Raw genomic sequence first — 13,706 nt, 5'->3', positions numbered from 1 at the left:
CTAACCCCACCATGCTCTGAAATGCAGCCCAGCACGCTGTGGACCAAATGAAGCAAAGCTCCCTCTCCATCCAGGACAAGCTGGCCCAGGTTAGCTCCAAGTTACGAATAAGCAATAACCTCATTTTCTCACTCAAAAGGAAGCAAGAACACTCAGGTCTCCATGCCCCTGGCCCCTGGCTTTCCAGTCTCGTCGCTGGCCTTTTGCAAACCCACTACTGTAAATTACAGTGTCAGCCATCAACACCTGCCAACCAGTGTTCAGAAATTGCACTCATTCTGCTTTCAAACCTACCAGTCACAATATCCAATTCTCCCAAAATCATGTTTCCTGCTTGATATAAATCTTAGTTGCAGACAAAAATTTTAAATATACATGAGGGCTTTTCCACAAACTGTAATGTTAGGTCTTAATGGAGAATCATGAAGCCAGAATATAAGAAAAAAAATACCACAAGTATTAAAAGTCTTACTTGTATCTACATATAATTTACATTTTCTTCCACTCTTTGTCATAAATGCCAGTTTTCTTACAGGTATTTTTGAACTGTCTTTACATTCAACCAAAATCCTATCAGTAGGAAAGTTTGAATTATGCTGTCTACAGGGATACAGCACGAGACTGAAAATAAACCCACACAGCCCTTCACAAGGAATCAGATTCAAGTCCAGTAGCAATGTCCATCACGTCTGTGAATAAATAAGAAAGCTCAGTCCCCAGCCAGATCAGAAGCTATGCGAAATCCAATTTGCTGACTGTGCCAGCAGTGAAATGTGTGTGTGCATACAGACATAGTCGTCCTGCTGCTCAGTGTTTTGCAGGGAAATTTGCAGAGGTATCAAAAAGCTTTAGTAAAGGAGCTAAGAAGTACCTTTGCTAAATACCTTCTGGCATTGCAAAAGCTAAATATCTGCTCTCCAAAAGTATCTTTGTCAGACACCTGGTGGAATTACTCGGCAGAAGAAAGCCAGGGCAGTCAGTATGGTCTCCTCTTTAAAGAGAGCACAGAAATAAAATGACAAAGGACAAACAGAAAACTGAAAACCTATAGCGTGGGGGTAGCATCCAGTATTGTGGCACTAACAATAAAAATGCAATTTTGCCAAGGGCACGGGGTGCACATTTAGAAGAAAAGACCTACCTCTTGCTCAGTCGCCTACAGTCTAAATAAATAAGCTTGAGCACGGATCCCACTTTTGCAGCAATGTTCACCCTCTCTCCATCCAACAAGCTGCCATCAGGAAGCCCACGCAAAGGCTTCTGGAAATTGAGTTGTGTTCATCACACTCCTTGAGCCTCCTGCACTAGTGAGACCAGCCCAGCCAGGGCCACCTGAGCGGTATCCAGAGTCAGGAGCGAACACTGTCAGATGATAACACACACATAGGCACCCCACACACAGCTTTCAGCGGAGCATTCGTTACACTGACAGCCTCCCGTGCATGTGTCAGTTGTGAGTGTCTCTGAAACAAGTTTAAATGAGAGCTGGTCAAAGCCCAAAAGAACTTCTCCAAAGCACAAAGTATTAATCTAAGTGCAAATTTAGAAAATGAATAATTAATCTTATAAAGCAATTTTTCTATATTTTTAGCATTATTGAGTTTTTGCTATTTTGGTTGTTTGTTCCATTTTCATTTTCCAAGTTTCTGATCTGGGTTGGGTTGGGTTGGGTGGGTGGGAAAGAAGATCTGCCTTCCCCCGGTCCCTGCCATCACTCCTTTTTCACCTTTTCTTTCCATTTTGTCACCAAGAAAAATTTCCTGGCAGTAAAGTCTTCCAGAAATTCTAACCAAATTGCTGTTGGATGTACAGTAATAAAAGCCCCACTGACTCCACAGTCAGTGCAATGATCAGCATTCATTTATCACCGGCTGCCCCAGAGCAGTTCCCTCAGAGCCCGGGATCCCACTGTTTCAACGCGAACAAGGTACATTCATCTCACACCACGACAGGTTTCCTGGGAGAGCTACTGGCGTTTATTACAAACCACAGCAAACAGAACGATCCCCGTTCCCTCTTCTTGTCTGTTTTGCAGCTTTGCTGACTTCAGTAGAGTTATTCTTGATTGAAACCGGCGAAAAGGAGTATAAAATTGGGGTCCTGTGTAGGTTGCAATTCAAAGCAAACCGAAGTGAAAGAAATTCCCGTCCCTGCAATGGTGCTAGGGTGGAAATGAACTGCTGTAAGGGGTACACTTCCAGAGCTGGCAGCAATGCCTGGCTGTGCACCGGCCTCCTGAGTACAGACAATAAATGCAAACAATCGAACCAGTGTTTAAGTGGACGAGTAGTCTCTTGCGTACTCCCAGAAAGACAATTCGTCCCCTCTCCGCCTCCACCGCAGCAACGCCATTCTGCCCATTGACTGCACTTGCCTCCTTGTGCTCCTGCACACTTGCAAATCAATATTAAAAAGCAAGAACAGTTCCATCAGCTTTTTGGATTGTCTGAGCCTTTGCGATTGCTGGATAGATACCCTTTGAACTTTTTTTGACACTGGTCATCCTTTGTGTTTCGTTATCTAGGCCCTGATCCAGCACTAGCTGATGCCTGTGCCTCGCTTCGTGCGTTGCGATCGTCCACCAAAGAGAGCAGCCTCCCTGCCAGCTCAGTCCAGCCTGTCCATAGCACTTTAAAGACAGTATTGTGGATGGAATCTAGAAGAATCAGGGGATCTCCCTGCAAATTATGCTGCTGCTGTAGACTGTTCTTAAAGTTTTCACCCTATTTCCCAAAGACCCTCCACCTTTAAACTGCAGAGAGACTGTGCTGTTCATGACAGATGCAATAAAGGGGACACAAAGAAATTACCTGGGACTTTCTTCATTTTACATCCAAAATAAAACTGTTCTTTGGAAGTTACTTCCTAGCTGAAGCTTGCAGACTGACTGTAACAATACAAGAAAAGAGAAAAGGGGCTTCCACAGAGCAGCAAAAAGACACATCTAATTATGGGAATCCACACTGCCAGTCCTTGCAGATTCCTCCAAAACTAAGTTTATCTAGCATTTGAACTCATTCACTTCCAATTCAGCAAAGCACTTAAGCATACAAGTAGTCCTATTAACATCATCAGGATTAGTCAGATATTTAAACTTAAGTGTGCATTTAAGCGCTTTGGCCAGATCAGAGCTTAAGCAGGCCTCAATCACCTTCCCAGTTACAATAATGATGCCCAGAGCTCCTGTGGCATTCTTCAGCAAGACTGCTCAAAGTGCTTTAGGTACCAGCATGACCTCAGAATGCCCATATTACTGATGGAGGAGTAGGAAAAAAAAAAAGAAAAAAAAAAGAAAAAAAGCTTAGTAATGTGCTGAGTCACACCAGCAATTGGTGGTTGAGTCTGGAAGACGGACCACGGCTCGCTGCTACTTACAGTGCACAGTGTTTTCTCAGGTTTTCATTAACTGAGCGATAATTGTAGCTCCAGCACATTCTCCATATAAATATAACATTCTTGGGATTAGGGGCTAGCAAGAGATATGGCTGGCATGGGTAGGGAGTCAGATGCTCTACAGAAAATGGCAGCTCTCTGCAGAATTGTCCTCAATCATCCTAGGTTAGCAGATGTAATAACGCTCTCCATTTCTTGAAAGGTTTTTACTTTCTGTTCTCTTTTTTGCATCTTCTGATTCCTCATTCCAATCCCTCAAATGCTTTTCTGCAAGAGCTCAGTAGCAGTCTATAGAGAATGGCTCGTAAAAGTTACAAAAACCCCACAGGCCAACAAGCCATATCTATCATGCTGCTCCACACAAGCAAGATTTTTCTAATGATGCTGTTTGCTAATACATTTATCGAGTCCTAAACATAAATGCACTTATTATTCTAGGCTTAATGCTAGTGACACCGCTGGAATCGATGGGAAACCTTTCCTCAGCTTTAATGAATGCAGGACCAGGCACCCTCTCTGTAGTGATGCTCTGGAAAATTATAGGTGTGCTGAGGTGAGAAACAACAGATGAGAGTCTGCGTACACCAGCAGGAAATCCATCAGCACCAACCCTGAGAAAGTAAACAGCAGGAGAGTGCTGGGAAATCTACAGATTTCGGATGCTGACAGAACGAGAAAGTGAGCTTCTAACCAACTGGACTAAATTAAAAGCATTTGTTTTCAGGAGGAAGGAGCAGAGTAGACGTGAAATGTGACAAATGAGAAAATATCACATTAAGCATGGAACCTTAAAAAGGATTTTCCTGCAGTGGGATGAAGTAAGTGTTTCAGAAAATGAACTGATATGAATTCTGAGTCTTGTCTCAGACTGGCTAAATGTAACATCATTTATTGCCACTTTATATTTGCGTTTGAGCTCTATGGTTTTCCCTGAAGAAATGAGTAATAATATTTAACATAACTGGCATTGTGAAAACTTTAAATTATTCATTTGGAAAAGGACATGCAGCCCTGCTGTAATTCCCACTTCACTGCCACGGTGCATGTAATATATCGTGGTTCAGGTGCTGCAAAGTGCAAACCATAAAAATTTAAAATACTACTTCCCAGGATTATTAATAATGAAGAGTCTCTCACTCAGAGTGGCTTTCAGATTGATAGAAGAGATAAACAAAATGTGTTTCTCCTACCAAGGAGAAAAGTTTCCTCCAGGTTCAAAGCTGGACTTTGTGCTCCCACAAAATGGTTGTAGCACACCCATCAGTTTCCACGTGGATTAGTCATGCTCACTTTTAAATGAAAATGAGACTCTCAGCTTCCGAACACATGCCTTTCTTCACTCCTTGCAGAGAGAGAGAACAGAAACTATAAACTTATCACTGGCACCAACATCGCGGTTTTCTTTGTCTTCCTTACCCAACTGAGCATCAATAGCTGAGAAAGACCTTAGACCGAGTCCCAGCTGCAGCGTGCTGTCCAGGTTACTGATGACAGCAAAACGGTGACCCCCAGTCTTGGCACTAAATTTGCTGTGACTGTGTCGGTTTCTGTGCTTAGGTGCTACAAGCCAAGGGATAGCCACAATTCACCACCTGCTCGCACACAAAATTCTCCAGTGACTTACAAGCTCTAATCCTCACACACAGCCAGCTTCAGAGAGCACATGAGATGTGCACATTGTCAGCAGTAGCTGAAGTTAAAATACTTAGCAGTAAAAGAGTATAGGAAAAGAGATGGAAAAACCACGTTTCAGGGCTTAACACAATCACTTTCTTTGCAGGCTTAGGATGAACTATTGGTAGACATGAGCAGCTCTACGCCTACTATGGCATCTACACCTCCTTCTGACTCTTGCACTGTCTGCTGCTAGAAAGAGGACACCTTGGACTGGGTAGACTAATAATCTCAGACTACCTGGCAATCACCATGCTGCAAATTCCCAGATTTTTAGACAACTGGGTCTTTAAAAACTTTCCCAAATAATTATGACTATGTCCCATCCCATGGGAGAGGCACCTATGCTTCCAAATACACAGGATGAACACATCTCAGCAGGCAGACTTCCCAGAGATTAGTATTAAAATTGGCATTTGGGATGTATGTAAACGTAGTCCCCATAGCATCCTAGTCACTATTTGAATACATGGAATGCCTGAAATATCAACCAGCACAAAGAATGGGGGGGGAAAAAAAAAAAAAAAAAGGATGCCTGGGGATGAAATCCATAGTCAATGGAGAAAGCCACAGTCAGTAGAAACACTTTGCTTTTTTTTCCTGTATCAGCTCATCTAATGGATGTTGTGCTGGAAATGAGTTTCACAGAGGGTGGCAGAAAAAAGTGGTCTCCTGAATCAGTGCCAGGAGGATATTCCAGGCATAAGGAACATCACAAAAGGACAAAGACAGCAAATGTAATCAGCCCTGGCATCACCAACGAAAGGCAGCACAGAATGCAAAGGCTGCATTGGGAGCTGCAGCAGAGAAGGGAAAGGCATAGCTCGCAAGCACAAAGGGAGCATGGAAATTATTCAGCTAAGTCTCCCTACAAATCTCTAGGTGACCATAACCATCAGGAACCCACAGGAGGCTGCAAAGAGGTGACAAAAATTGATTTCAATAGGTTCAGTCAAGGGGGGGTATAGCAAAGCAGACAAAAGAATCAATCACTCAACTGTAGTGATGGTAAATTGGCCAGGGTGAATTAGCAGAGCTCCATTGATTTCATCCAAACTACACTGATTTACATCAGTCAAGCATCCTACCCAGTCTTACTTTGCAGACCAGTAAGTAACTGGCATGCAGGGTTCACTTCACAGTCTTGCTGAAATAACTTCCACCTGCAACAATGGGCTTTCATGTTAGAAAAAAAGAATAGATTGCAACAGGCTGAGCCAAACATCCATACCCTGACACACTTCTCCTGTGTCCGTGTCTGCAGAAGACAGCTCCAGGAATTGCAGTGCAGACGTAACTGGGTTTAAGAGAAGCAATGGAATTCATGAAAACAGACATGAGCTAGATTTAAACAACCTAATTCAGACACTGACAGCAGTGCAGTTAAGGAGAGAAATTTCTACCCAAGCTACACAAATCCTGAGACTTTCCACACTCAACAGCTGCAGCAACAACATGTTATCTGTATGCAAGTGAGGTAGTTGAATGCTACCCCAGGTGTCTGTGAAGACTGCAAGCACACGCTTGGATGGCAGCACAGGTCTGCTGCGAGTGGATCGCCCTTGCACAGAGGTGTTCAGTGCGCTGTAGGCGAAGGCTAGCCCAGCAGCAGCTATATCCAAAGAGGAGGATCATGAACTGCCAAGAACGTCAAGCAGGGCTGTCCGAGACATGCAAACAAAATCAAGAAGGTTACCCCAGAAACCCTGCACTGCCAGAGTGAGTGTTGCTGCAAATATTTATTACAGCTTAATGAGCAGAGGTGGTGTTTACATTCAAATACACATTTAGAGGACAAATGGATTTGCACAGGGCAGAAGGGAGACAAATGTCACAGGAGAGGAAGGCTCAGACTTTGGTATTTTTGGGATTGGGCAAGTATCCCAAGTGGAGAAAGGAAAGGATGGGGAAAGGCAAGGCAGCCTGCTCGTTCCTTCATATTTGCAATGCTCTTTTTTTATTCCCTTCCTTTCTTTTATTCACACTTTCTTTCCCTTTGCATCCTCCCCCTCCCCTTTACTCTTCCTTCCTTCAACAATTACTAGCCCTGCCCCATCTCTACTTTTCCCATTTCCCACCAAACTCACCAGCAGCACGGGCAGGAGCACAGACGCCAGCCCCCGGCTGCATCAGGAGCCCCCCCAGACAGCAGCAGGGAGGGCTGAGCTGCCCCTGGCCCCACCGCACGTAGCAGCACCCCGAAACCAGCTCCGTGCTGCCCTGATGGCGTGTGTCTTCAGGCTGGCTACAGCCGCTTGGCAGTGGGCAGACTGACATCAGTATTTCGGGACAGAGCTGCAAGTAGTCCCCTAGGTACAGAAGCACTCATCCAGCGTACTATTAATTATGCCTGCTCAGCTGGCCAGGACAAAACATTATTTTCTGTTAAACCGATAGGGACAGGCTGTGAACACAAGGGACCCTCCTGATTTTCAGGAACTCTTGATTACTCGGTATAAACGCACAGCCTCAGCCACTCGGAGAGGGGTGCAGCCAGGGAGGGCAGGAGGCAGCACGGGGTGGGAAAAGCATTTGAAGAGAGCAGTTACATCTATTTATTTTTTTTATTATTTTCTTGGGTTGGATGGCAGGAATTTGTCACCAGAGAAATTGTTTCTCAAGCCTCCAGATGCATTGAAAATAAAGAACAATGGACCACATGATAAGCCTTCTGCAGCTTTCCCCACAAAAGAGATGCCGGATGTTTTTTTCAGCCCTGACAATAGCTTTCATGCACTTTTGTGTTATGTAAAATTGGGATTTTTACTGCCAGAACAGAGGCATTTCCTGCTGGATCATACTGAAGCAAGCCTATGAGACCAAAGGGTCCCCAGTTGTTGGTCTCATTTCAAATTTTAGTGAAACAGTATGGTCCCTGAAAAGCTGCATATCTTTCAGCATTATCATTGCAGAGATGTGTAACAATTACAGCCAAAGCACTTTGTCTACACCTAGGAAAACAAGTGAACAGCTAGCCTTTTCCTCTTCGGTCCTAAAAGAAAAAAGGCTCTATTTTTTCTTTTTTTTCTTCTTTTTTTTCTTTTTGAATACAGAAGAAACGAAATGCAGAGACATAGAAAGCCAGGTCAAGGGCTTGTCACCAGTGATGGCTATTATTCTTGTTACATGGATGGATATCAGCAAAAAGGCCACACAAAAATGATTTAAGAGCATCTGTCTCTGCCTTCTGCAAATGCCGCCCCAGCAAGAGAACAGGGGGCAAGGGAAATGCTTGAAGATAGTCAATAAATATAAATACACAGCAGGCTTAGCACCCTAGGGGAGAAATTACTGTCCCAGGTACATTTCTCCCCTTGCAGCCATTCAACTGCTGACAGACCGACAAGAATGCTGATGCTGCAGGACGAACAGCAAAAGCCTTGGGAGGAGACATCCTCCTTTGGTGGAAAAAGAAATAGTCAGTCCAGTGGTCAATAATTTTAAAAAAAGGGTTGCCAAATCCAAACCTCCTGAATTCGTGCCTGGATTTTTCCAACAGCACCAAGGTAGAAGTCAGAGGGAGCTGCCAAGCTCACAGCACGTCGAAAAACAAGCTGTTAGGAAAGCATCCCCAAAGGACAGCAAATAAGTTTAAGCACAGCTTTAAGAAAGTGTTTCCCAAGGACCTATCTGAAAAGAGATGGGCTTCAGGGATTACATCACACAAGCAAAAGCCTTATTTTTATTTTTTTCTCTGTATCCTTTCTCTGAAAAGGGACACAGAAAAGAGCCAGACGCAGAAAACACTTTCAAAGAGATGAAGCTGTGGTGAAACACCTACAGAGGTTAATGCTGAGAGTCACTTCGAATGACTCTCAAGTGATCCAGTTACAAAAATATCCTTAAAATGAAGAAAAAATCAGGTTTTTAAAGCCCTTAAACCACAATTTTCAGCCTGTAGATTCCATAGGCTTTGTGGGGTGCTTTTAAGGATCTGCAAAGGTAAATGTACTGACAAACAACAGGTTTGGTTTTCTTCAACTTGCATGCAGGTGTCTAAGACTCAACTGGAAAAAGCCTATACATTAACAGAGCTTGCAAACCTTTGCCACACAATGTACATCCACCAGGTGAAGGCATTATTGCACACTGGTAATAACAGCAGTTGGGTTGCCCCACACAGACCTAGTATACTCTGGGATCGCTAGCCAAAGCCTGTACTACTCCTCCTTTATCAGACAGACTGAATCTAGAGCAAGTACACAGCCCCAAGCTGCAGTCAAACCTCCTTGCTCTGGTTTAGATGCACGCTGGATTGCACCAGACCCAAGGTTAGACCTGGGCTGAGAGCTCACATTGTCTAAAACGAGGATATCCTCTAAAGGCCAAGAGAAGCCCAGGAAGGGGAGCATTTAGCAGGGTTTCTTTTTTCCCCTTTTTTCCCCCCTGCTAGATTTCACTTACAGGAAGATGCCAGGGTGCCCCAGCTCTTTGTTGCAGAGGCAAAGGCGATGTGGTTGGCAGCAGGTGACGGGCAGGCAGGGAGCAGGCAGGGAGCAGGCAGGGAGCATTGCCTCCTGGTGGTTACAAGTGAGCAGCAAGGGGCTTGCATGGCAGACAACGAGGGAGCAAAGCCCTGCTCGGCTGCTGAGCGCAGACCCCCAACACCAAACCTGGTTTGGCTCTGGTCCTCTCTGCAACATGCCATACAAGAGGCACAGAAAGCACCTTGGTTTATGTTTGCACTCTCCCAAGCTAAAAATCAAGTGCTGGCTGGTTTTAGGAATACATAGGAAAAAAAAAAAGTCAAATTGATTTTCGTTGGTTTGGTTGGTTTTTTAAACCCTGCCTCCTGACTGCAAGGCACGTCCAGACAAGAACACACTCCAAAGGACTTGAAATCCATATCTACTCTTCCTCAGGCTCACAGTCTGACTGAATTCAGTAGCAGCTTTGCTTTCCTAAGTACAAAGCTGCAATTTCCCCCTACCACTTAACCTTTGCCCAAGCTCTTCACCTGAGGCTCAACACCTTATTAGCAGGTCTTTAAACAGACCCTCTGCCCCAGGGTGAACTTGCCCCAACAGAATCGGTTCTACAAAGAGCAAAGGAAACAGATTGTGAATTATTTTGCTTTTATCATAAATAACCTCTCCTTCTTGTAAACAGATCTCCAGTCACCGTTAACTCCAGGCCTACTGCACATAGGAGCTGAACCACAACCTGCAGAAATCAATGCCATTGACTCTAATGAGTTCTGAATCACGCTTAGCACTCCTGCAGATACATCCCACTCTTCCAGCAAACAAAAATATGGATGTCAGTAGATGCATTGACAGTAATGTATGCTAATGAAGGTAATGTAACCTAACAACATGTGAATTATTGATGTAGGCATGTTTAAACAGAAAAATCAGCAAGGAATCACACCAGACCAATACACTCCAGTGTTTGTTCACCAAGAGGCAATTGGAACATGGTGGTCGTGAGAACACTCATTACCACTTTATTAGCTTGAAAGGATCTTTGTTAGGTTATCCATGTCTCACCTGATACATGAGTCATTTCAATTTCATGTCGTGTGACACTGTGTGATCTCAATGAGCCATTTGTAATAGCATCAAATGAGCTACTTTTACACATCTATAGTTTCCTCTGAGCTTTTCAGACGTTTATGATAAATCATACTGCTTTGCCTGAATTATTTTGCTTAATCTTATTTATCAGTCATAGATAAGGGCTGGTTTAGCCTCTCATTCACAACAATTCATGGAAGTGTAACTCTCCCGAATGAAGCGAAGTTGCTCCTGATTGCCATGAGGTGCATGGAGAGCAAAACTAGCTCCTTCGTCTGGCATGGCTCTGGTTCCCAGGATGTCAAGGCAGTTGACTTAGCTTTATCATCAAATAAACATAGTTTGCCTATCTAGACAGTTTTATCACATCCATCATCATGTTCTCTTAATGTATTTAGAGAAATTTCATTTTGTACTACAATAAAAACAGGATATACGTTCAGTAATCATCAGTGTTAATTTTACTATTATTCCATTATCCTATGAGATCTAATAATTCTGTCTGTACTTTCGGGTGAGTTGGCTCCATCTCTGTGGTATCTGGGAACTACATTGCAGACAGACTCTGTTTTTGTAGGGACTGTTGGGGCATACGGGTTTTTACGGTCTCATCATGTCCTCACCAGGTTATACTGATATGCACCGTCACCGCGTCGATATAGACAAAAGATTTCCTAGTACATACTGCATCTAAAAAAACCCAACCACCAAACCGCAGCCAATCGCCGATGCACATCTCTGGACATTTTAGTGCTGCGTTCAGTTCTGAGAGTGTTGAGTGGGCAGGGGAGAAAGCTGTCCCCTGGCTGGAGCCAATCGGGGCAACAAATCCCTGGCTTGCTCCATCACCACCCCCTGCATGGGGAAACTCGGCCGCTCTCTTCAGAGAAATCAGCATCCTCAATGCCCAAATAAGCTTTGCAAAAGCCATGGAGAAGAAAACAAAGCTTAACTGAGATAATTAAAATAGCTGCTTATTTCGGAAGAGTTATCACATTACTCTCAATGCAGGCGATTAATCTTACTGATAATAAGACACTGTAAACTGCTCCTCAATTTCTCCAGCACTTGCAAGAGAAACACACTAAGCCTTCTCCAGCTGTATTTATGCAGGAATATTTGGGGCTTTTTTGAGGAGGGAAGGAGCTGGGGGACACTTGCATGCTTATTTGCCATGTTAAAACAGATAAACACACTATGAAACATAACCCTTTTTTATTTATTGAATAAACACTATGCCACAGTTCATACCATCAGAGACCAGTAAGTCACCCGAGCACTGAAAACCAAGGGGCGTATGTGTGCGTAATCATGCAGGAGCACCATTCGATCTCGTTTTTACCTTTTCCGGAGCCGGGAACTGCAGGTGATTCACTTCCAAAGGTGTGATCAAAGGAACTGTCTGAAAACCATCTTCGTTGGATGGTTGTTTGTTGTTCTTGTCGTTCAAATTACTCCCCAGCTTCACCATTCTCGGACCTTGCTTTCCAGACCTAAAACCAGCGAGATGATCAATGTCACCAGGGTAGCGGGAAGGGGAGGATTGCTGCCCTACCCTGCTCGGTTTGACTTAGCGTATCGCTTACCGGGGCTTTTACACCCGCATTTCCAGGCACCCCGCGTACCACACCACGACTTGACTTCGCACATGCATGTCGCCGTGCCTTACGCAGACACCCCACCAATGCCCCCTAAAGATCCCCCAAACACAGCTGCTCCCAACGCGCTGCCACCACAAACGGCATTACCGCCGCCACCACCGAAACAACCCCCATCGTTCACGGGGACGGGGCACATCTCCCGCCAGCCCCGGGGGTGCTTTTGCCTGGCCACCCCCATTTTGTTTTTTTCCCCAGCTCCTGTGAGGGTACACAAGCCTTCCCTTGCCACCACCACACCCTGGGGGACTTGGGGGTCCCCTCCTCCCAGCTCCCCCGGGGGCAGCGGGGCTGGGGGGGGGATGTTGGGGAGGGGGGGGGGATGCAGGCACACCCCCCCCACCCCCCCCCCTCCCCGCGCCCCTCCGCCGCCCCCGAGCCCCTACTTACTGCAAACCACGCGGTCACCGGCGGCGGCTCGGCCCGGGCGCTGCGGCGGGGGGGGCCGGGGGAAGGCGGAGGCGAGGCTTGGGGCAAGGTTTCCGTTAGTCTGGAGTTGCGGTGCCGAGGCGCGCGGGGAGCGGTGCTGAAGGGACAGCGCTGCGCCCTGCGCTCGGCTGCGGCTCCGCAAGCGCGACTGAGGGCGGGCGCGGGCGGCAGCTCCCCCCCCCACACACACACACCACCGCCCCCCCGCCCGCTCGCTCGCCCGCCCGCCGCGCGCGCGCGCGCACGCCCCGAGCCCCCGCGCGGCCTCGGGCACCCCCTGGCGTCCCCGCCGCGCAGGACCGCGCGCGCCCCAGCGGACGGTGGCGCCCCCTGCAGGCCGCGCGTGGGGCCGGCGGTGGGTGCGGCCGCGGAGCTGCGGGGAGGCACGGGGAGGCACGGCGCGGGCAGCGGCGCGGGCAGCGGCGCGGGAGCACGGCTGGAGGGAGGTGCCGTGCACGCACAAATGCAGATGCGTAAAGGCCGGGGAGGGCCACGCGCAAGCCGCGACGCTTCCACAGCGCCGCACAGGCACAAATGCCGTCACAGAGAGGGTCCCAGCGTGGCTGCGGTGCTGCGAGGAGGCAGGAGTCGTGCTGCTACTGGGTCAGGTGGGCGCTCGGTTGCCCGCCTTGGCGCACGTTGCCATTGACCGCTGCGTCCAGCGCCAGGGCGTTGCGCAAGGTCAGTCGCTGCTCCTGGGTGCCCGCTCCAACGCTGGAACCGCAGGACAGGAACGAGCCGCTGGCCCTGCGCAGGACGGGACTCCCCTCCCAATGCCAGAAGCCAGCGCGATAGCACATCACCGCCGCGACGGGAGGTACTGCCACAGGGTGCCGGGCTGGCCTGCCAGCAAACGCGGTCCCACCCGCCAGCATCGCTGAAATCACCAGCTGCTGCAGGATGAGGCTGAAGCACTTTGCTTGGAGACAGAGGATACTTTGGGATGACTTTGGCCTGATTTGTTTATAAATATAGAATTTGCCTCCGGAGCTTGCAACTCGGCGTCTTTTGCAAGACCTAAATATACTCCTAAAAG

The 13,706-nt window shown here is 46.9% G+C and overlaps 1 protein-coding gene across 1 annotated transcript in view; it reads right to left on the bottom strand.

The window, feature by feature from the left end:
* NSG2 (neuronal vesicle trafficking associated 2) overlaps positions 1–12,898 on the bottom strand; it is a 38,094-nt gene extending 25,196 nt beyond the window's left edge. Inside the window, exons 1-2 of the mRNA XM_075766504.1 lie at positions 12,632–12,898; positions 11,926–12,076 (exon numbers count right to left, since the gene is read on the bottom strand). Coding sequence (XP_075622619.1) covers positions 11,926–12,054 — 129 coding nt within the window. The 5' untranslated portion in view covers positions 12,055–12,076; positions 12,632–12,898. The remainder of the gene's footprint in view (positions 1–11,925; positions 12,077–12,631) is intronic.
* Between the last annotated feature and the right edge of the window lie 808 nt (positions 12,899–13,706).

This window comes from Balearica regulorum, chromosome 14 (genome assembly GCF_011004875.1).
Source record: "Balearica regulorum gibbericeps isolate bBalReg1 chromosome 14, bBalReg1.pri, whole genome shotgun sequence".
Classification (NCBI taxonomy): Eukaryota; Metazoa; Chordata; class Aves; order Gruiformes; family Gruidae; genus Balearica; species Balearica regulorum.
The sequence above is the reverse complement of the archived record's forward strand: the minus strand, read 5'-3'. Positions and strand labels throughout refer to the sequence as shown.